The 24,123-nt window shown below is 37.4% G+C and overlaps 1 protein-coding gene across 1 annotated transcript in view; it reads right to left on the reverse strand.

Annotated features, from left to right (window-relative positions):
* Positions 1–14,603: 14,603 nt before the first annotated feature.
* LOC140246541 (scavenger receptor cysteine-rich domain-containing protein DMBT1-like) overlaps positions 14,604–24,123 on the reverse strand; it is a 38,327-nt gene continuing 28,807 nt past the window's right edge. Inside the window, exons 5-9 of the mRNA XM_072325884.1 lie at positions 23,232–23,537; positions 21,622–21,930; positions 20,293–20,601; positions 17,031–17,339; positions 14,604–14,932 (exon numbers count right to left, since the gene is read on the reverse strand). Of these exons, the coding sequence (XP_072181985.1) occupies positions 14,604–14,932; positions 17,031–17,339; positions 20,293–20,601; positions 21,622–21,930; positions 23,232–23,537 (1,562 nt within the window). The remainder of the gene's footprint in view (positions 14,933–17,030; positions 17,340–20,292; positions 20,602–21,621; positions 21,931–23,231; positions 23,538–24,123) is intronic.

A 24,123-nucleotide genomic window follows, 5' to 3' on the forward strand; every position in this document is an offset into this window, starting at 1 on the left:
CGACTATGTCTTCTTCACTTCTTTACACTAAACAGTTCAAAAAATGAAAAATAATGACAATATACTAGCCTGGACGTGAGCGGAATTCGTTTGTGTAAGAGTGTGTATGTAAGAGATCTGCGTATAATTATGTTTATACCAAAAGTGGGTTCGTGCGTGTGTGTGTGTGTGCATGTGTGTGTGTGTATTTTGAACAATTTTGAAAGAATATTTTGAACAATTATTAAAATCAAATAAAAAGAAAACTATAATATATGAATTATATAGTGAAGATAATTCTGTTATAAAAGATAGAAATGAAATTTTGAAGTTAATTCGAAATTTTTATAAAATATTATATTCAAAGAAGAGGGGTGCAGTAAAAAAGGTTTTAAATGAAAGTTTTTTTTTTTCAAAAGTATTCCAAAGTTAAGTGAGGAAAGTCAACAATTTTGTGAAGGAAAGATTACTATAGATGAATGTTATGAAATTTTAAAAGAAATGAAAAATAATAAAGCTCCAGGTAATGATGGGCTTTCGGTGGAATTCTATATCATTTTTTGGCCATATTTAGGCAGGCATTTAGTTGAAGTATTGAATGAAGCGTATGATAGGGGTAATTTATCAGTATCACAGAAGCAAGGGACCATTACATTAATAGAAAAAGATGGTAAAGATCCTCTTTATATTAAGAATTATAGACCGATTACACTTTTGAATGTGGTTATAAAATTCTTTCAAAGGTTTTGGCGAAGAGAATGAAACAAGTTTTGAGTGAGATAATACACATGGATCAAGTGGGATACATGGAAAACAGAAATATTGGGGAAGCAATTCGATTAATAGATGATATGAGTTTTCACTGTCTGTCATATAATATAGGTTGTTATTTAATAGCTGTTGATTTTGAGAAGGCCTTTGACTCGGTATCTCATTCGTTTTTATTAACCGTTTTGAAAAATTTTGGATTTGGCCCTTCTTTTTGTTCTTGGATAAAGACATGTTATACTGATATTAGCAGCTGTGTAATGAATGAGGGGTTTTCAACCGGTTATTTTAGAATAGAACGGGGTGTGCGTCAGGGTGACCCATTATCACCTTATTTATTTTTAGTAGTTATTGAAATTTTGGCACATGCTTTGAGAAATGAGACTACTTTGAGAGGGATTGATCTTGGTGATTTTGAAGTAAAGCAGATACTGTATGCCGATGATATGACAATTTTTATAAGAGATAAAGAGTCAGTTAGGTTACTACAAAACTTATTTCAGATTTTTTCGGAAGTCAGTGGTTTAAGGGTTAATATGGATAAAACGAAGGTTTTGATTATTGGTAAGGATGAAGAGAATGTAGCACAATTTCAGTTTGGAAGTATAGTTACAGAAATTAAGATTTTAGGGATTACATTTGCTTTAGAAAGGAAGAGAATGGAGGAAGTTAATTATAAAGAAATATTAAGTAAAATTAAAAGACTTTAAGGTTGGTGGAAGCAAAGAGATCTCACCATCATGGGGAAAATTAACTTACTTAAAACGTATGCTTTATCTAAATTGATTTATGTGGCGTCATCCTCTGTTGTTCCAAAATGGTTATTTGATGAAATTCAAAAAAGTTGCTTTGATTTTGTGTGGAAGGGCAAGGATCGCGTCAAACGAGCCATTGTGTATCAGGATTACAAGGATGGTGGATTGAGAATGATGAATTTTGAATTGTTTCTGAAAACTCAGAGAGTGATGTGGGTAAAAAGACTTTTGTATGGAGAACGAAATATGAGTTGGAAAGTATACTTTGATCACAGTTTTAAAGCTGTAGGAGGTAGAATTTTATTTCTTTGCAATTATGAGACTAAAAAACTTTCTTTTAAGGCACCATTGTTTTATTTAGAAATGTTAGCTGCCTGGGAAGACTTATATAACTGCAGAAGTTTTGAAGAAGGGAAAATTAATCCAATTATATTTAATAATAAAGATTTTTTATTGAGAGGGAAAATGATATTTAATGCAGATTTATATGAGCGGAAGGTTTATCACTTAGAACAATTATTTGATAAATAATCCATAAGACCACTTAGTTATTTTCAAAGTTTAGGTTTACAAAGTGAAAATATTGCTTATGTATGGAGTTTTTGTGAGTCCATTTTGAAAAGTGGGAAATATGATGGAATTTTATGCAATTGGTATGAAGTAGATGTCAGTGATTTTAATATACCTTTAAAGTTTTTTGGCCAAATTACAGATTCAAAAAAGATACAATCCAGGAAGATTTATTCACATTTCGTGTCTCTTTTAAAGCAGTCTTACTGTTTAGAAATTAGAGATGGGCACCAAAAATTTGTTTTCGCTGATAAAAGTATGAGAGATATTTTTATAAGGCCCAGAAGTTCAACTCTAATTGGAGACTTAAGAGTATTTCAATATAAGTTATTACACGGGGCGATTTATACTAAGGAACAGCTCCTAAAATTTGGTTTTGTGGCTGATAATTTATGTTCCTTTTGTGGAAAAAGCTCTGAAACTTACTCGCATTTATTTTGGAACTGTGAAAAAGTTAAATCTTTATGGCATGATTTCATTGAGTACTTTCAGTTAGAAGAGTTACGTAATTTAGCTTGGCGGGATATACATATTGGTTTACAAGGAACTTCTCACAGAATCAAACTGTACAACACTCTTATTCTTATAATTAAACATATGTTATATAAAGCGAGGTCACAGTTAATAACACCGACATTGGTAGTATTAAAAAAGGCATTAATGACATGTCGAAAGGAAGAGAATGATATTGCCATTAGAAGAAATAAACCGGGTTTGCATTTGCTGAAATGGGAAGGTTTAAAAAAATTTGTAAAGGATTAGTTTATTTATGCACCCGTACTTCTCCCCTTTTGTGTGTTTGATTACTGACTTCTTTTCTTTAGATATTTTTGAGTTCAGAGATAAGTATTGTGTATATAAAATATATATGCAGGTATGTGGATATGTATATTGTGTGTATGATGTGTGTATGAGCATGCATGTATTGTGTGTATGCAGCATATATCCTAAGCATAATTAGCATAATTATTATGTTCTGAATGCGAGCAGAAATAACTGTGTGTTGTGGTGAGTGAATGTGTGTGCAGGGGGTGTGGAAGTGTGTTTAAGTGGATGTGTGTGTGTGTGTGTGTGTTAAGCGGATGTGTGTGCAGGGTGGGTGTGTAAATGGGTGGGTGGATGAAAGGTGGATGAGATGAGAGGTGGATGAGAGGGAGTGTGTCTGTCTCGGGTAAGGAGGTGGATGTAGTGTAGAGGGTGGGGAGGTGGTTTAGAGATGAGAAGGTCTTTTTTTTTTTGGGGGGGGGGTTAAAGTTTAAAGTTATGAGTAGTTGAGGGTTGGGTATGGTGGAAAGGTGGGAATGAGGGTGGTTTATGTTGTTGTTGTTGTCATCGTTCTTTTGATATAATATAAATTTCATTTCCTGTTTGTTTTAGTGTTTGGCTAAATTGCTCACAAATGCATATATGAATTCTGCTTGTTTTGTAGTTAAAAAGGAATGATCGGATAATTCATTCTATTTCCTCTCTTCTGTTTGATATCTGCCTTAAAATGAATTGAATGATTATTCTTGTTTTATGGATTATGGATTATGTCTCATAACTGTAGGAATATTTACATGATTTATGACAGATGTTATGTAGAATGTGTGTATTTCTTTTTTGAATTGTTATATTCTCAAAGGAAATGGAATTAATAAAAAGATCATTGAAAACAAAAAAAAAAGTGTGTGTGTATGATAACTTCATTGGGCGAAACAAAGTAGGATTATACTGTTTAAGGGCTTTGCGACAGCGTTGTTGGAACCCCCTTATAATGATAGATAATAGTAATAGTAATAATAATGATGATAATAATGATAATGATAATAATGATGATAATAATAATAATAATAATAATAATAATAATAATAATAATGATAATGATTATAATAATGAATAACAAAAATAATTTCCCATAGACCTACTAGGCTCTTAGCTGGTTTATCATACCTCTGAACAGACAGATTAGGCCACTGCACTTGAATCAAACTCAGAATAATGAGAGTGCAGTAAAACATAATTCAATAAACATTTTTCAAATCTGCAGTTTGGATACGATAATTCGATAAATACAGTTTGCTCTGGCTAGGTTATCATTCAAAACCTCTTCATACGTTTATCTCTGACGAAATCACTCTCATTACTTCTAACATTTTACCTCTGCCATTTTTACCTCTGCCATTTTTACCTCTGACATTTTTACCTCTGGCATTTTTACCCCTGCCATTTTTACCCCTGCCATTTTTACCCCTGCCATTTTTACCTCTGCCATTTTTACCTCTGCCATTTTTACCGCTGCCTTTTTTACCCCTGCCATTTTTACCTCTGCCATTTTTACCCCTGCCATTTTTACCTCTGCCATTTTTACCCCTGCCATTTTTACCTCTGCCATTTTTACCTGGCACCGTCCTCCCACACCTCCCCCCGTTCGGTTGCTGCGCTCCTTCGTTTGAGTGGCAACCCCCCAAATATTGAACAAATCCCTCCTTAACAAAAGAGAATATTCCTGTGAATGGCCATGAACACTATATATTGATGAATTACAGCCATCAATCTTGTCTCCGTTGCTTCTTTTTAATTCGTGTGTGTACGCTTCTGAAATCCCCATGCGTTGTTGTTTGTTCACTGGTTTATTTTTGAAACGGAGCAACAACAGAAAAGAAATTTCATTTCTGGAACAAGGCAAGTGCCTAATTGAAGACCTGAATATAAGAACGACCCAAGTCCAATTTTTGGCCAAATTCAGTTTGACATGGGAAATTGTAGCTTATGCATGGACTCATCTTGTGTATAAATGATAAATCCTAATTACCTCCGGAAGTGCCTGAAATGAATGAGTTAAATCTTATATGAATGTAGGAATGAAGGATTTGGGTCATTCTTACATTCATATTATAGCGCCCTCTCTCATCCTTCTCTTATCTCTATAGCAGAATATCATGTATATGAAGTTTTTTAAAGTTTACTCGAAATGGTGTTCCATGGACTTGGGTCGTTCTTATATTCAGATACTCAACTGTATATAGCAGATTGTACACCGCTGTTCGATACAAAATAACTTACCTCCTATCGATTAAAACACAACTCTACAGATGAACGCTCTTATTGAATTCTGAGATACGATTTATATTTCATTATCTAAAAAAGTAACATGTACTTGGATTATCTGTGGACCTCTGATACTTGATACCATTTATTATTGTTATAATGTACTATTAGAACTTGTATGAATGTTTATTATATAAACGAGGAGCAGCTTACTTGCCCATTTTGACCGAAAACAAAATGCTACTTATATACTTATCTTGTGTATAAATGATAAATCTTCATTACCCCCGGAAGTGCCTGAAATGAATGAGTTAAATCTTATATGAATGTAAGAATGAAGGACTTGGGTCATTCTTACATTCATATTATAGCGCCCTCTCTCATCCTTCTCTCATCTCTATAGCAGAATATCATGTATATGATTCAAAGAACGACCCAATTTCATCACACAAAATGGCCTCTCCACAATTAATGTAATGTTAATTTTCATAATAATATATATTCTAATTTATATATACAATGTTGCTTTCCCATCACAGTTAAATAGAATATTATTGGACAAATATAAAAGATATGAAGTTTTTTTTAAGTTTACTCGAAATGGTCTTCCATGGACTTGGGTCGTTCTTATATTCAGATATTCAATTGTATCTCGCCCATTCACGTAAACGAAATTCATGTTTTTCTTACTCCCAGAAGTTCATTGACCCGCCTTTGACCTTTGACATCTTGGTGACCTTCAACTCCCCAAGGGACATTTACCATCCAAGTTTGGTCACAAACGGAGAAAAAAAAAAAAAAAAAAAAAAACTTAACATCGGGCCCTAAAAGTTTGCTTACCCCTGTCTGTGACCTTTGACTTTGATGTGACCCTAAACTCCCCAAGGAACATCTTCCATCCAAGTTTCGTCACAAATGGATATACATCAAAAGTTATGAGCCATAATCGAAACGCGCTGTGAAAACTTAACATTGGGTCCTATAAAGTTTATTGACCTCAGCGTGTGACTTTTGACCTCTAGGTGACCTTCATGATTTGTGAAATGTGTAACTTTGTTTAACCACTCTTCCCTCCAAGTTTGATTGAGATTGAAGTCCTCAGTAGAGAGTTATTCAGGTTTTTGTAGCGTTACGGACAGACGCCGCAGGCGATCCCTTAGTCTCCCCACACCTCCACTGGGCTCAACAAAAGACCGGATAGCGTCCTTCTTCTGATAATTTTGAAGGCTGAAAGTCTGTGTTTATTCCTCAACCTTACCCGTATACACACTTTTTTTTTTTCATTCAACTCTCAGTAAATGAAAACACGGTCATGCTACTGTATTGAAACAGGGTATTAGTCATACATACAATGGGGTCATCCCACGAGACCGACACCCACGAGTCATAAAGCCCACGAGTTCGACATTGAAAAAAGGTTCATGTGTCATACAGCTCACGACACATACAGCCCATGAGTTCGACACTAGACAAATAAGGCCCATGAGTTCGACAGTATGTAAAAACAGCCCACGAGTTCGACATTACAACACGGGGATTAAATAGTTCAATTTGCATCAGATTGGTTGTTCCAAAAAAATGAGAAATCATGCGGGATCGGTCGTTGCACAGGTTGGACCTTTGCACCAGTGGGGTCAGTTGTCTCAAGTTATCCGATATTCGAAATATTTCGATTGTTGACTGTTTTAGATTTACCCTGAAGACTCCTTTGTTTGAAACTGGTTTTCCAGTTTCATATCTTATTTGTGATTATTATTGTTTAATTCTTTTCAACTACACTTACTTTCGTGTACATGTGCTTATAATGTGCTTTTTTTATCATTTCATAATTCATTCTTTCCCCCTTGCGCCTTGAGCACATTACTCATGGGGATTTCATGGCACATTATAAGTAGGCCTACCTGTATTATAGGGGCCGAGGAACAGGGGGGGGGGTGGGGTGGGGGGCAGGAGGGGGCGCTCCCACCCCCCCACCCCCCATTGACAAACGTTCCGCTGCCCCTGTATTAAGTGACAGAGATACATAATGCATTCAATAATGTTGCCATGAATGTACACAATAGTTAAAGTTCTGTCGTGCGTTTTCTTTTCGTATCGGTGTCTAAATAAATGGCCGAGATTCAGTTTGTACAATCAATCTATTTTTTTTTTAATCCACTCATACGCTGCTTCGAGGGAGGTGAAAAGAATGTCTTTCCACTTTTGTCGCCCCGTCACAAATTGTCGTCTGGCGACAATTTGTGCTGGCAAAATGAAACGTAGTTGCACAAATTGTCGTAGGCCATGCACTGTGAATTGTGTGGTTGGGGTGGTTGCTCCGGTGTTGTGCTTTGGTGGGGTGGGTATGACTGGTCAGTTTTGCGTAATATTGTGTGTGTGTGGGGGGGGGGGGGAGCGCTGCATGGTATAATACATTATGTGCTGTGTATGATTTGTAGGACTGGTGACTTGTGTATACGTTTGCGCATAGCTGTGTGTGTGTGTGTGTGTGTGTGTGTGTGTTTGGAGTTTAATAATGCAATATGTGGAAACTGTGCATGTGTGGTGGTTGTATAGTAGAAGTGGTTTGTTTACGTGTATACTTGTGCCTGTGTGCGTGTGTGTGTCTGTTTGTGTTTGTGTTTTGATGTTTGTGCGAACGAACTTTTCGGGCAGCTAAGCAGCAGGCACTACTGTGGCAATGCAGGTAATGCCTTCTACGTGTATGAGCACGTGTTTATAGAGTTCACTGCGGCGTTGATTTCAAAATTGCATGGGTTGTCAATTTCATCGGTGAGGCGGACTAGGAGAGAGAGACCGAGAAAAAAAGGCATACGAGGGAGGTATACCCTCCCTAAATATCATCTGTCTTTGTTCAATTTTTCACTGCAGTCATATTCTTCCATGGATCGCCATCCCTTATGGTACGTAAACTCCGAACGACCGAAGTTGTGCATGCAATTGCGCAATGCCAGACTCGGTGCTATATCCATAAACGTGTGGGACAATGAGCGTGTTTCTACTGAGCGACGAAAATTCGAGGTGATGCCAGCCGATGTGTGGTGATACCGGCCGATGCCGGCCGATACCGGCCGATGCGTGGTGACACCTCGAATGTTTACTCAGTAGAAACAGATCTGGTAGTGGCCGATGCCGGCTGATGCGAGGTGCTCCGTCGTCCATCTATTGAGGTGGTCGATGCGTGGTGACGGGAAGGACGATTCTCAGTAGAAACACACCGGGTAGCGAAATTCGTGGTGTATCGGACGTCTAGAATTTCTCCCCGCGCTTTTCAGTCGGTTCATCGCACACATGTGTACAAAATACGTGTGTACACACAGCGACCGTGTTCGCATCATGCTTTGTTGGTACCAACTCGCTTGTGTATGTGTTATAGGCCCTATACGTTACGTTACATGTGAATTGTGGCATTCATCGCCTATTGTTCGCGTGATTAACAGCCTAACTTATTGCATTACTAAGCCCTCATCACTTACATGATTTTACACCGCGTTATTTCATTTTATATGTGACCGTGCACCTCAAAACGAACATAAAGTCGCACACACTGATTTTGCGTGAGGACTGAAAATAAGTGAAATGGGTCAACCTAGCCGAACTTGACTTTTTCATATTTTCTGAAAGAGCGGGTCTTCTTTTACATTATGCTAAAATTTGGTATCATAAAACGGGCAGGAAAGTGTGTTTTTTTAGCAGTTTATCTCGAAAATTTTTGGTAGAATAGTGTGATTATGTGTGTCTTTAGAATCCCTTTTTCATTTCTGAAAAACCTTGTCCACACTCTTCACTTTCAACTGTAATAACTTTTGAAAGGATAGTGCTACTGCTTTGAAAGTTGGCATTAATTATGGACAGAATGTGTTAATGAGGCATGTATAATATCAGTTTAATCTGATAATCCCTTCATTGTTGTTACACTGGTGGTTTACTTCCTGTTTTTTGTCCCATTCATCGCACAGCCAGCAGGGTTTGGTAAAGATTAAGCGCTTGAATAGACATTGTACTTCAGAGCCTCTTTTCCCATTTCAAACTTTTCTGGAGTGCGTGCTTTCTTTCCAACATTTAGACAGGTTAGGAGAGTTCATTTGATTTGAGTTATACATCAATCGAAAGCTTGAAGTCTGCTCTTTCAGAATATGCTCTTAACTAAAAATTCATGTCTGGTGACTTTTTGTTTGTTTTGAGGTGCAGGGTCACATATTGTCTCGAATCGCGAGAGTACCACATTAGTATGTCGCAGCCTTGAGAAAATCTCAACTGGACCCTCGATCTCCAAAGATTTCTCATCAGTCAGTGGTAGGATACCAGTATGTTAGTTCGGGGTATATTGGATGGGAAGACGAAGAGAAATGGCTAATCAAAAAATAGCCGACGCAGTTGTAGCAAAGCAGGCAGGGTTCGGATCGTATTAACAGGCAGTGCGCGCGTGACCCAAATCTGTGACTTAAAAATACCACCGAACTATGTTTTAGTTCGGTGAAAAATACCTGACTTCCGGAATCGCCGCATTTGCACGTCACCTTTGCATCACCTCGTATTTTATCGCTCAGTAGAAACAGCTCGAGTGGTCATGAAATACGAGGTGCTGCGTTGGACAAAATTCGTGGCGATGCCAGGGATGTGAGGTGCTCTCAGTAGAAACACGCTCAATGTTGCCACTGAGACACGTGTGTGTGTGTGCATGTGTGTGTACACATCATCCACAAACATTGTCATCACGAGCTGCGGTGATTGGAGGAGAGAGGCCAGAAGACGCGTGTGTGTGTGTGTGTGTGTGTGCGTGTGTGTGTACGTATCATACACAAATATTGTCACCGCGAACTGCGGTGATTGGAGGAGAGAGGCCAGAAGACGCGTGGCTCTTTTGGCCTCTCTTCATGCGCATGCGCACTGAGAGTGTGCGTCCATTCGGAAGCTCTCATTGTTCGCTCGGACAGCCATTTCGGGTTAGGAGATTAGTACAGAGAGCTCTCTTGTGGCCTCACGCTCCTTTTCCGGGCTCCCATAGAAACCTGTGTTAAATGCAGCATATTCCATAAATCATAAAAAATCAATCGAATCGTAGATTTTTTTTTTTTTTTTTTAAATTGAAGCAGATGAAGGGAAATTTTCTATGCTTTCAAGCAAACAACACATTTTGGGATGTTATCTGGCTCTAAAAAAAGTTAAGAGCCTCCATACGAGACTAGTCATCCAGTCACTCTCAAAAATGATAAAAATAGCAAATTACCTCATATATCAATAAAAATTCATTAAAAATACAAAAACCCCGATTCATTCAACTTCTTCATAGCCTGCAGACGCTCCTGTCCTCAAGCAATGTCAAACACCACCAAAGGTGGCAATTTTCCACTTGACTGATTTTTAATGATATTTTTGGTAAAAAAGTAACATTACCTCATCTTTGTACTGCCTTCTCTGTAGGCAATGCGCGAGTTGAATTAGGAGCGTGAGGCCTTGTAGCCTAGCATTTTGTTCGCTGACCCATTGAGCCAGCGCTATTCTCATTCGGGGTCACTACATTTGATACAGAATGGGGGAGGCAGCGTGTTGCGTTCGTCTCAGTGCCGCACAAACCACTCGCCACGATTGAGTGCCTTTAACTTCAACTTCCATATCACTTTTCCTCGTACCAGAATAAGTTTGACATGCTTTATGTATGAGCGAATAACTTCGACCCGCCATGAATAATTTCTCAATCGTTAGTTGATTTTAGTACAAACGAACTGCCATATGCACACCGCAAATGCATACGTATTTATAAACAAACACCAACAAACACTCAAGCAAATCCTCATAATGCATATAAACCACCTCAACACACATTCTTCCATAACATATATTAAAAACACACACACGCACACAAACGCACGCGCGCGCGCACGAACGGACACTCAATTATCATGTGCGCGCGCACTTACACACTTCCTTGAAACCTCACCGTGACTTTTTTACATGGCTTGTTTGCATGGATATAGCCATGACGGTAAGTTTAATTGTGTTGGTATTTCAACGACTGTGTGAAGAATGATATTGCCCCCCCCCCCCCCCCCAGTGTGCTTCGAGGGCGGGCGACAATTTTTGCCGTCACCCCTCATTACAAATTGTCGCCAGACGAAAATTTGTGACGGGGGCGACAATTTGTGCAGCCAAATCCGTCACAAATTGTCGCCTGTTTCAGGGGCGACAATTTGTGCGGGGTGACAATTTGTGTCACAACACGCGTTCTTGCTGCTACACATATCAACCTCAAAAATCGCAACTTGCAATCTGTGATATGCACCTGTATTTTGCTTGAACATTTAAATGCTCAGATAACCTCATGAACACAAATGCAAATATTTTAGTCTTTGAATTTACGCCTACGATGTTTCATGGCTAAGAATCTTAAGAAAATATCAGTTAGCCAATGTATTGCTGTGTATATATTCTAGTCAATTGGCTCAACTGATAACTTAAATTGGCACAGCACTGATTCCTTGTGTGTGCATTAAAAAAAAAAAAACACTCTTAATCTTTAATTTCTCTCTTTCTCTCTCTCTCTCTCTCTCTGTCATGGTTGTTTTCCTCTATTTCTTTATTTTCTTTCGTTCAGTGTGCATAGACACATTAACCCGTTCCTTCCGAAATTCTCTGAGAGCCTTCGATGCCCCAACCTCCCCTCCCCCCCCCCCCCCCCACCCACACTCGACGGAGAACGGACAGGTTGGTAATCCACCTATGTGCAAGCAGTGAAGTGGTGCACGTATCCACTTTCCACGGTCAACTACATCTACGTCTTCATGCGAGTTTTATGGCAAAGCAATTATACAGTATGTCCGCGTAATTGGGTATCGCGGGTACTCCGTTTAATTGGGAAGTAATGTCAAAATCAGTTCCAATGCACATTAAAATTACCTAATAATCGGGTAGCCCCTCCGCATAAATGGATAAATAATTTGCTCCTAATCTAATTGAGTATATGAATATAAGAACGACCCAAGTCCATGGAAGACCATTTCGAGTAAACTAAAACAAAACTTCATATCTTTTTTGTTTGTCCAATAATATTCTATTTAACTGTGATGGGAAGGCAACATTAATATATACAAATTAGAACATATGAAGAGTTTGTTTGCAAAAACCGATAAGTCCATTTTTGAAGATTTTGAAGTACGGTCTCTGTCATAAAGTACAAGATAATACCTTTTAAATGATATATTGGTCACTACATATAAAGGAACATTTTTGAAGTTATGGTCAAAAGAAGCAAACATTTTCTTACTATTCTCTTTATTTTTCTTGACCTTTAATCGCAAATATCTCCATTTGACAAATATGCAATTATCGGTTTTTGCAAACAAACTCTTCATATATTATTATGACAATTAACATTAACATTAATTGTGGAGAGGCCTTTTTGTGTGATGGACTTGGGTCGTTCCTTGATTCATATGGACTTGGGTCGTTCTTTGATTCATATACATGATATTCCGCTATAGAGATGAGAGAAGGACAAGAGAGGGCGCTATAATATGAATGTAAGAATGACCCAAGTCCTTCATTCTTACATTCATATAAGATTTAACTCATTTATTTCAGGCACTTCCGGGGGTAATTGGGATTTATTATTTATATACAAGATGAGTCCATGCATAAGCTACAATTTCCCATGTCAAACTGAATTTGGCCAAAAATTGGACTTGGGTCGTTCGTATATCCATATACTCAATTTCTAGCCACATTTCATCGCACTTTAAGAAATCATGAATGTCAAATTTTCCACTGCTAATCGCATTCTCTGTTAAATTTGCACAGAAGACTAATCATTTGGGGAGTGATTAAAAATGAAAACACATGTATTACTACTGACTTGCCGCAAGTAAACGAACATGTCACATGTAGCTGGCACTCACAATTGCATAGACAGACAGCAGTTGAACACACTTGCGCTCCTCCCTTGCTCCGCAACAACATTCACAATACGAGAAGTTTGCAAATCGGGCAATTAACCAGCTCCATGATTTTGCTTTTCCCCAGTCACTTCCTCGAAAAGTAAAGAAAGAGACGTGTTCATTTCGGAAAAGGCCTACGTGTTTAATAGCGAGGAGTCTATAGTCGAACAACAAAGTTTTCTGAAGACATATTTATCCATAAAAAGAGTGTAATTATTGCTCCTGACTGAGCAAGTGTAAGGTATGTATAATGTGCCGTGAAAGCACGCGTGTTCAATTCAATTCAATTCAATTAATTTATTTTCATTCTTCTTTTAAGTATTACAGTATACAGTGTAGGTGTTTGGTGCAGTGTACAATGCATGTACATACACATTGTGTGTGTCAATTGTGAATGAGACGGGCAAGAAACGCTCTGCTCGAGCCTACCGGATTATGCGGAGAGTACTGTACTACTACGTTGAAAAAAAAAAAGTAAGTTAGAAGAAAAAAATCCAAGTATTTTTTTTTTGGGGGGGGGGGGGAACAGAGAGAGAACAGATATCGATAAAGGAAACTGTAATCTTTCCATCAAAATCATTTGAAGAGTTTGTTTGCAAAAACCGATAAGTCCATTTTTGAAGATTTTGAAGTACGGTCTCTGTCATAAAATACAAAATAATACCTTTTAAATGATATATTGGTCACTATATATAAAGGTATATTTTTGAAGTTATGGTCAAAAGAAGCAACAATTTTCTTTTTATTCTCTTTATTTTTCTTGACCTTTAATCGCAAATATCTCCATTTGACAAATATGGACTTATCGGTTTTTGCAAACAAACTCTTCATTTTTTCTTGTCAGCATAACACGAATGAACATTAATCCTAAACAAGTCATCGCGCACTGAACCGTTCGCGTAAACTTCTACTCCACCTTCCCTTGGTGTTTCCCGATCGACGAGACATATTATTTCTCTTTCAAGGACAAAGACAAGACATAAACGTCACGAATGAGCTCATACGATTATTTCGCAGAACAAAAACAAAAACAAAAACAAAAAACAAACAAACAAACAAAAACGAGATTCTGTTTCCATTGTCAATTCTTCAATTTGTTTTGAATTTGTTTAACAAACGTAATTGAAAGAATCTGTCACCTGATGAGTTACTCTGGCGGCCGCACTGTAGGGAAAATTTGGTGTAACGTTAAAGCTGCGCTAGAAATCAAGGCAGTTCTCTTACACAAATGTGTTTTTATCAACTCAAATGTAATCACACCCTCATATAGTCGAGTATATCTCAATTTCTACTTTCGTTTCCACGAACAAGGAAGTGATATACGCAATGGAAGTTATATTGAGATACGTTCTCGTAGTCAAGTTCTATGTGCTGACATATGTTTGTGTGGTACATTGTATGGTACCGACAAGTACTACAGATTTTGTTAGGGTGCAATCACACTCTTTTTTCCCAATTAAAGAAGATTTCGGAAAAATTGCACATGGCTTTTATAAAGCTGGGAATGAGAGCAACCGCCTCAGAAATTACGATAACAACATCAACAACAACAGGACAATGTGTGAAATTAGACTATCTGGCCATTACCCTCAACGCTGCATCTGACTCCAGCATCTTCTGAATGTCTGCAGTTGTGGACTCCGATTCCACTGATGCCACAATCAACGATGCTCGTTTCTGTTCCAGTACATGACACGTCGTCAAGCCAAATATTACCGGTGCCTTGTCCGAAGGCGGCTTCGCCCAATGCCTCTTCAGCGCCTCTATAACCAAGACTTGTGCAGACAACTTCAGCATCATCGAGATCCCAATCGTCATCGCACACTGTTCCCCAGGCATCGTTCGCGTAAACTTCTACTCGACCTTCCCTTGGTGTTTCGCCATCGACGAGACGAACTATTTATTCAAGAACAAATACGAAACATAAAAGTAACGATTGAGCTTATATGATTATTTCACACGACAAAAAAAGACAGAACAATTTCTCTTTCCTTTTTCAATCCCTAGGTTTGTTTTAAATTTCCTAACAAATGTAATTTTGAACGATCTGTCACGCTCACGGGAAAATCTCAAGACACTGTGAGGAAAATTTGGTGTGTTTTTTTAAAGCTGTAAAAATATGGTGTTACAAACTCAAAAATAATCACACTTTCAGAGAGGCATACCTCAATTTCGATTCTCTTTTCCATGAAAAAGGAAGTGATATACGGAATGGAAGTTATATTGATATAAGTTCGTGCGGTCGAGTACTATGTATCTACACAATTTAGATGTATTTAGACAAATTGTTAAAGAAAAGGAATCACGTACTTGTGCGTGCGTTTTGTGGGAGTAAGTCCAATCAAGGTTATTTTTCAAGTGATTTGAATTTATCGGTTCTATTTATTCAAGATGCTTTATTCAAGATGCTTTAAAGAGCACTTGATGGTAAAGTCGCCCTTTTCAAATGTGAACTGGGACCCTTATTTGAATAATCTTGAGGATGTGTGTGCGTGTTGGTGTGTTTACTTCACAAACTGTTTTCAACATGAACGGAACCAGAGTTTAGCTCAACTGTAAAACAAAAAAAAAGAAGAAAAAAAAACTAGAAATGTCGCTAAAACTGTAAAACAAAATAAAAGAAAACTAGAAATGTCGATATGCGACTGGTATGCCTCCGCCATAATGCATGATTCCCCTAATAGGTCTATAGTACATGTGGACAATGTGTTATTACATTTTCACAAAATTGGCAAAATATTAAAATGACAAGTTTGTCACAAATGTGTTGAATGTTCACCTTCCTTGATATAGGTTTAATTGGATGAATAGGAGAGCATGTATTTGGGTATTAAAGGACTTTAACTTGACTTTGACCCATTCATATCTTTATGCATTGAGTAATATTCAAGGTATGGAGAAAAAGTGCAATTTCTGTATTGAATAGTAAATTGTTACCATTTTTATCTGGCATTTGACCCTAAAATTCATAAGATAATCACTGTCAGGCAGAACATGCATAAATAGGTAGTAAGTTTCAAGATAACTTGAGCCACTTCCGAGATATGGAGGAAAAAGTTAGTTCAGCACTTTCACTTGATCTTTGACCTTTTGTCCTTTGAGGCAGAAAAAAAAAGAAAAAAAATCATTCCAGAAAATCTCTATTATGTTATACATGCATACACCACGTGTAGAACAAAAAATAATTCTGTTGGCATTGCATAAACATGAGGGAAATAGTAAAATTTTGAAGTATTGCCCTTGACCTTTGACCCCTGACCTTTGACCCAATAAACCCTAAATTATCTAGTACATGTAAATATACTATGTTCCATGAAGATACCTTGAACAATTTCCAAGGTACAGAGAAAAAAGTGAAGTTTTAATATTTCTACTTGACCTTTTGACCTTTGACCTTTGACCTCATGACCCAAACTTTCACCAGAGAATCCTAATTGGGTAATACATGTATACACTAAGTTTCAAGAAAGTATCTTCAGGCATTGCATACATATGGTGGAAATAGTGAAATTGTATGTATTTGACCCTGACCTTTTGACCTTTCACCTTGAGCATGTGCACCCAAAAGGTTGATAGGCACAATTTCACCCCCTAATACACATACATGCCAAGTTTCAATAGGATACCTCAAAAGGTTTTGATAGTTACGTTGTCAACAAAATTCATAACGGACGGACGGACGGACGGACGGACAACCCGAAAACATATTGCCTCCGGTACCACTTCGTGGCGGAGGCATACAAATGAGAAAAGGCATCTTGCATGGACTTATTTCCATGAAGCAGTGGAAAATTTAGTAACAAGTTACTACTGAAATTTCAGTTTTATAGCAATTTTAATTTTGTTCATACTTTATTTTCATCCAATTTAAAAGAAAGATATGGACGATCACCGTGCGATTGGCTTCTATAATGCTGTAAACGACAGTAACCCCTTCAGAAACCACAATAACAACAGCAAAGCAATGTGTTAGATTAGAGTGTCTGGCCATTACCATCGATGCTGCATCTGACTCCAGCATCTTCTGAATGTTCGCAGTTGTGGACTCCGATTCCATTGTTGCCACAATCAAATATGTTCCTTTCTGCTCCAGTGCATGACACGTCGTCAAGCCAAATATCACCGGTTCCTTGTCCAAAGGCGGCATTGGTCAATACGTCTTCAGCGCCTCTATAACCAAGACTTGTGCAAACAACTTCAGCATCGTCGAGATCCCAAGAGTCATCGCACACCGTTCCCCAGGCATCGTTCACGGAAACTTCTACCCGGCCTTCCCTTGGTGTTTCGCCATCGACGATACGAACTATTTGTTCACGGACTAAGACCAAACATAAAAATGCACGAATGATCACATACGATTTTTTTTTTCACTGCAAAAAAGAAAAGACACCAAAAACAACAATTCTTGTTTCCTTCTTAATTCCTATATTTGTTTTGAATTTCTTAATATAATTTGGAAGAATCTGTAACCTGATAAGTAACTCTGACCGACAAATTTCAAGACACCGTAAGGAAAATTTTGTTTAAACTTTAAAGCTGCGCTAGAAATCAAGGGAGTTCTTTATGAAAATATGTGGTGCTATCAATTCAAAGTAATCACACCTTTTCATTGGCATATCTCAATTTCGATTTTCATATGAAGAGTTTGTTCGCAAAAACCGATAAGTCCATATTTGCCAAATGGAGATATTTGCGATTAAAGGTCAAGAAAAATAAAGAGAATTATAGGAAAATTGTTGGCCCTTTTGACCATAAATTCAAAAATTTACCTTTACATGTCGTTACCAATATATCATTTTAAAGGTATTATTTTCTACTTTATGACAGAGATCTCACTTCAAAATCTTCAAAAATGGACTTATCGGTTTTTGCACACAAACTCTTCATATCCACCAACAAGGAAGCTATATAAGGACTGCAAGTTATATTGAGATGGGCTCGTGGAGTCAAATTTTATGTACCCACACAATTTAGACAAATTTCGATAAATTGTTTATGTAGTGCAAAACAAAGGGAATCGTGTAATTGCGTGTACGTGTATAAGTGTAAGTCGGTTTTACAAGTTACTTAACAAGGTTGTTTTACAAGGTATTGACATTTATTTATCTTATAGTCCAGTCAAAATATGAAATGACCCACAACTAATTGCAACAGAAACGATTCCACTTGCATTTGACCCAGAAGAGCTATTAAAATAACATATTAAAAGTTCCCTAAAATTCGAGTGGTGGATCGGTGTCTAATTTGCATAAATTCAAAATGGCCGCCATACAACCTTCTCTTTCCTTTGTCAATCCCTAGATTTGTTCTAAATTTCCTAACAAATGTAATTTTGAACGATCTGTCACGCTCACGGGAAAATCTCAAGACACTGTGAGGAAAATTTGGTGTGTTTTTTAAAGCTATACAAATATGGTGTTACAAACTCAAAAATAATCACAATTTCAGAGAGGCATACCTCAATTTCGATTCTCTTTTCCATGAAAAAGGAAGTGATATACGGAATGGAAGTTATATTGATATAAGTTCGTGCGGTCGAGTACTATGTATCTACACAATTTAGATGTATTTAGACAAATTGTGAAAGAAAAGGGAATCACGTACTTGTACGTGCGTTTTGTGGGAGTAAGTCCAATCAAGGTTATTTTTTCAAGTAACTTAAATTTATCGGTTCTATTTATTCAAGATGCTTTAAAGAGCACTTGATGGTAAAGTTGACCTTTTCAAATGTGAACTGGGACCCGTATTTGAATAATCTTGAGGATGTGTGTGCGTGTTGGTGTGTTTACTTCACAAAATGTTTTCAACATGAATGGAACCAGAGTTTAGCTCAACTGTAAAACAAAAAAAAAAGAAGAAAAAAAAACTAGAAATGTCGCTATGGCGACTGGTATGCCTCCGCCATAATGCATGATTCCCCTAATAGGTCTATAGTACATGTGGACAATGTGTTATTACATTTTCACAAAATTGGCAAAATATTAAAATGACAAGTTTGACACAAATGTGTTGAATGTTCACCTCCCTTGACCTAGGTTTAATTGGATGAATAGGAGAGCATGCATTTGGGTATTAATGGACTTTAACTTGACTTTGACCCATTCATACCTTTATGCATTGAGTAATATTCAAGGTATGGAGAAATAGTGCAATTTCTGTATTGAATAGTAAATTGTTACCATTTTCATCTGGCCTTTGACCCTAAAATTCATGAGATAATCACTGTCAGGCAGAACATGCATAAATATGTAGTAAGTTTCAAGATAACTTGAGCCACTTCCGAGATATGGAGGAAAAAGTTAGTTCAGCACTTTCACTTGACCTTTTGTCCTTTGAGGCAAACAAAAAGAAGAAAAAAAAATCTTTCCAGAAAATCTCTATTAGGTTATACATGCATACACCACGTGTAAAACAAAAAATAATCTTGTTGGCATTGCATAAACATGAGGGAAATAGTAAGATTTTGAAGTATTGCCCTTGACCTTTGACCCCTGACCTTTGACCCAATGAACCCTATATTATCTAGATAATCACTGCCAGTCAGTACATGTAAATATACTATGTTCCATGAAGATACCTTGAACAATTCCCAAGGTACAAAGAAAAAAAGTGAAGTTTTAATATTTTTGCTTGACGTTTTGACCTTTGACCTTAAACTCATGACCCAAACTTTCACCAGAGAATCCTAATTGGGTAATACATGTATACACTAAGTTTCAAGAAAGTATCTTCAGGCATTGCATGGATATGGTGGAAATAGTGAAATTGTATGTATTTGACCCTGACCTTTTGACCTTTCACCTTGAGCATGTGCACCCAAAAGGTTGATAGGCACAATTCACCCCCTAATACACATACATGCCAAGTTTCAATAGGATACCTCAAAAGGTTTTGATAGTTACGTTGTCTACAAAATTCATAACGGACGGACGGACGGACGGACGGACGGACGGACAACCCGAAAACATATTGCCTCCGGTACCACTTCGTGGCGGAGGCATACAAATGAGAAAAGGCATCTTGCATGGACTTATTTCCATGAAGCAGTGGAAAATTTAGTAACCAGTTACTATTGAAATTTCAGTTTTATAGCAATTTTCATTTTATTCATACTTTATTTTCATCCAATTTAAACGAAAGATATGGACGATCACCGTGCGATTGGCTTCTATAATGCTGTTAAAGACAGTAACCCCTTCAGAAACCACAATAACAACAGCAAAGCAATGTGTTAGATTAGAGTGTCTGGCCATTACCATCGATGCTGCATCTGACTCCAGCATCTTCTGAATGTTCGCAGTTGTGGACTCCGATTCCATTGTTGCCACAATCAAATATGTTCCTTTCTGTTCCAGTGCATAACACGCCGTCAAGCCAAATATCACCGGTGCCTTGTCCAAAGGCGGCATTGGTCAATGCGTCTTCAGCGCCTCTATAACCAAGACTTGTGCAAACAACTTCAGCATCGTCGAGATCCCAAGAATTATCGCACACCGTTCCCCAGGCACCGTTCGCGTAAACTTCTACTCGGCCTTCCCTTGGTGTTTCGCCATCGACGATACGAACTATTTGTTCACGGACTAAGACCAAACACAAAAATGCACGAATGATCACGTACGATTTTTTTTCACTGCAAAAAAAGAAAAGACACCAAAAACAAAAATTTTGGTTTCCTTTTTAATTCCTATATTTGTTTTGAACTTCTTTATGTAATTTGGAAGAATCTGTAACCTGATAAGTAACTCTGACAGACACATTTCAAGACACTGTAAGGAAAATTTGGTTTACAATTTAAAGCTGCGCTAGAAATCAACGCAGTTCTTTATGAAAAGATGCGGTGCTATCAATTCAAAGTAATCACACCCTTACATTCGCATATCTCAATTTCGATTTTCATATCCACGAACAAGGAAGTTATATAAGGACTGGAAGTTATGTTGAGATACGCTCGTGTAGTCAAATTTTATGTACCCACACAATAGACAAATTTCGATAAATTGTGTATGTAGTGCAAGACAAAGGGAATGCGTAAGTGTGTGTGCGTGTGTGAATGTAAGTTGATTTTACAAGTTACTTAACAAGGTTATTTTGCAAGGTATTGACATGTATGTATCTTATTCATTTGAAGTGTTTTAAGGATCATTTGACCTAAAAGTTGTTCTGTCCAAATAATTATGAACTTTAACCCTTATTTCAATAACAAAGAAGGCTATGAAAAATCTTGTGCATGTGTGTGCGTGTATGTGCGTGTATGTGCGTGTGTGTGTACTTGATAAAATGCTTTCAACGTGAAGAAAACCGGAGTTTAGCTCAACTACCAAAAAAAAAATACAGAAGTCATCTTGCATAGGCTTACATATATGAAGCGTTCGAAAATTTAGTTACCAATTTCTACGGAAATTTCAATTCTTTTGGCAATTTTATTTTCAATCGTACTTTATTTTATTCACTTGAAGAAAGAGATAGGCAAGGACATTGCAGTTGGGTTTTATAAAGCTGAGAACGACAACAGCTACCTCAACAACAACAACAACAGCATCAATAACAACAAGATAATGTGTGAGATTAGACTGTTTGGCCATTACCGTCCATGCTGCATCTGACTCCAGCATCTTCTAAATGTCCGCAGTTGTGGCTTCCGATTCCCCTGTTGCCACATTCAAAGATGCTCGTTTCTGTTCCTGTACATGTCACGTCGTCAAGCCAAATATTACCGGTGCCTTGTCCAAAGGTGGCACGGCTCAATGCTTCTTCAGCGCCTTCATAACCAAGATTTGTGCAGACAACTTCAGCATCGTTGAGATCCCAATCGTCATCGCACACCGTTCCCCAAGCACCGTTCGCGTAAACTTCTACTCGGCCTTCCCTTAGTGTTTCGCCATCGACGAGACGAACTATTTGTTCAAGGACAAAGACGAAACATAAAATTAACGAATTATCTCACACTTTTTTTTCACATAAAAAATACACAATTGTTTTTGTTTCCTTGCCAATTCCTAGATTTGTTCTGAATTTATTAATAAAGGTAATTTGGAAGGATCTGTCATTTGCTTGGTAACTCTGACGGCCTTTCTCAAGACACTGTAAGGAAAATCTTTCAATCTGCGCTAAAATTCAAAGCAGTACATTTTGAAATGTATGGTGCTATTAACTCAAAGTAATCACACCTTCATATATAGATGCCTCAATTTCGACATTAAATTCACGAATGATGGCATTGAAATTTTCCACAAAAAAAAAGGAAAGACACCCAAAAAAAAAAAGAAATGTATGCTTTCTTTTTCAATACCTTTATTTGTTTTGAATTTCTTAATGTAATTTGGAAGGATCTGTATCCTGATTATTAACTCTGACGGGCAAATTTCAAGATATTGTAAGGAAAATTTGGTTTAACTTTAAAGCTGCGCTAGAAATCAAGGCAGTTCTTTATGACAAGATATGGTGCTATTAACTCAAAGTAAAGACACCTTCGTATAGGGATTCCTCAATTTCGATTTTTTTTCATATCAACGAACAAGGAAGTTTTATATACGGACTGGAAGTTTTATTGGGATACGTTTGTGTAGTCAAATCTTATGTACCCACACAATTTGGACAAATTTCGACGAAATTGTTTATGTAGTGCAAAACAAGGGAAATCGAGTAAGTGTGTGTGCGTGTGTGGTTGTAAGTCGATTTTACAAGTAACTTGACAAGGTAATTTTACACGGTATTGTAACTTATTTATCTTATTCATTGAAAGCGTTTTAAGGGACATTTGACTTTAAAATTGTCCTGTTAAATAATTAGGAACTTCGACCCTTATTTCAATAACCAAGAAGGCTATGAAATATCTTGTGCGTGTGTTTTCGTGTGTGTGTCTGTGTGTCCTTGGCAAAATGCTTTCAAAATGAAGAAAACCAGAGTTTAGCTATATTGCAAAAAAAAAAAGAGAAAACACAAAGGGCATCTTGCATGGGCTTACGTATATGAAGCTTTGGAAATTGAGTTACTAATCTCTATGGAAATTTTAATTCTCATTGCAAATTTCTTTTCAATTACACTTTATTTTCATCCAATTTGAAATAAAAAAGTGATAGGCGACCACATTCCACTTGGCTTTTATAAAGCACTTAACAACAGCAACCTCCTCAAAAACCACATTGACATCAACATCATCAGGATAGTGTGTGAGATCAGAGTGTATGGTCATTACCACCGATGCATCTGACTCCAGCATCTTGATAATGTGAGCAGTCGTTGACTCCGATTCCATTGTTGCCACAATCAAAGATGCTCCTTTCTGTTCCAGTGCATGACACGTCGTCAAGCCAAATATCACCGGTGCCTTGTCCAAAGGCGGCATTGCTCAATGCGTCTTCTGCGCCTCCATATCCAAGACTTGTGCAGACAACTTTAGCATCATCGAGATCCCAAGAGTCATCGCAGACCGTTCCCCAGGCACCGTTCGCGTAAACTTCTACTCGGCCTTCCTTTAGTGTTGCGCCATTGACGAGACGAACTATTTGTTCAAGGACAAAGATGAAACATAAAATTCACGAATGATTACATACTATTATTTCACAGCACAAAAAAAGGACACAAAGGTTTCTGTTTCTTTTTTCAATTCCTAGATTTATTTGGAATTTCTTCACAAAGGTATTTTGGAAGGATCTGTCACCTGAGTGGTAACTCTGACGGACATATCTCAAGACACTGTAAGGAAAATTTGGTGTGACTTTAAAGCTGCGCTAGAAATCAAGGTAGTTCTTTATGAAAAGACATGGTGCTTTAAATTCAAAGTAATCACACCCTTACATTAGCATATCTCAATTTCGATTTTCATAACCACGAACAAGGAAGTTATATACAGACTGGAAATTATATTGAGATACTTTTTGAAAAATGTGGTGTTATTAAATCAAAAGTAATCACATCTTCAAATAGGGATGCCCCAATTTCGATTCTCATATCAACGAACAAGGAAGTGATATACGGACTGGAAGTGATATTGAGATACGTTCGAGTAGTCAAGTTTTATGTACCAACACAATTTAGACATATTTCGACAAATTGTGTAATGCAAAACAAAGGGAATCGCGTAAATT

This window comes from Diadema setosum, chromosome 3, assembly GCF_964275005.1.
Source record: "Diadema setosum chromosome 3, eeDiaSeto1, whole genome shotgun sequence".
Taxonomy (NCBI): Eukaryota; Metazoa; Echinodermata; class Echinoidea; order Diadematoida; family Diadematidae; genus Diadema; species Diadema setosum.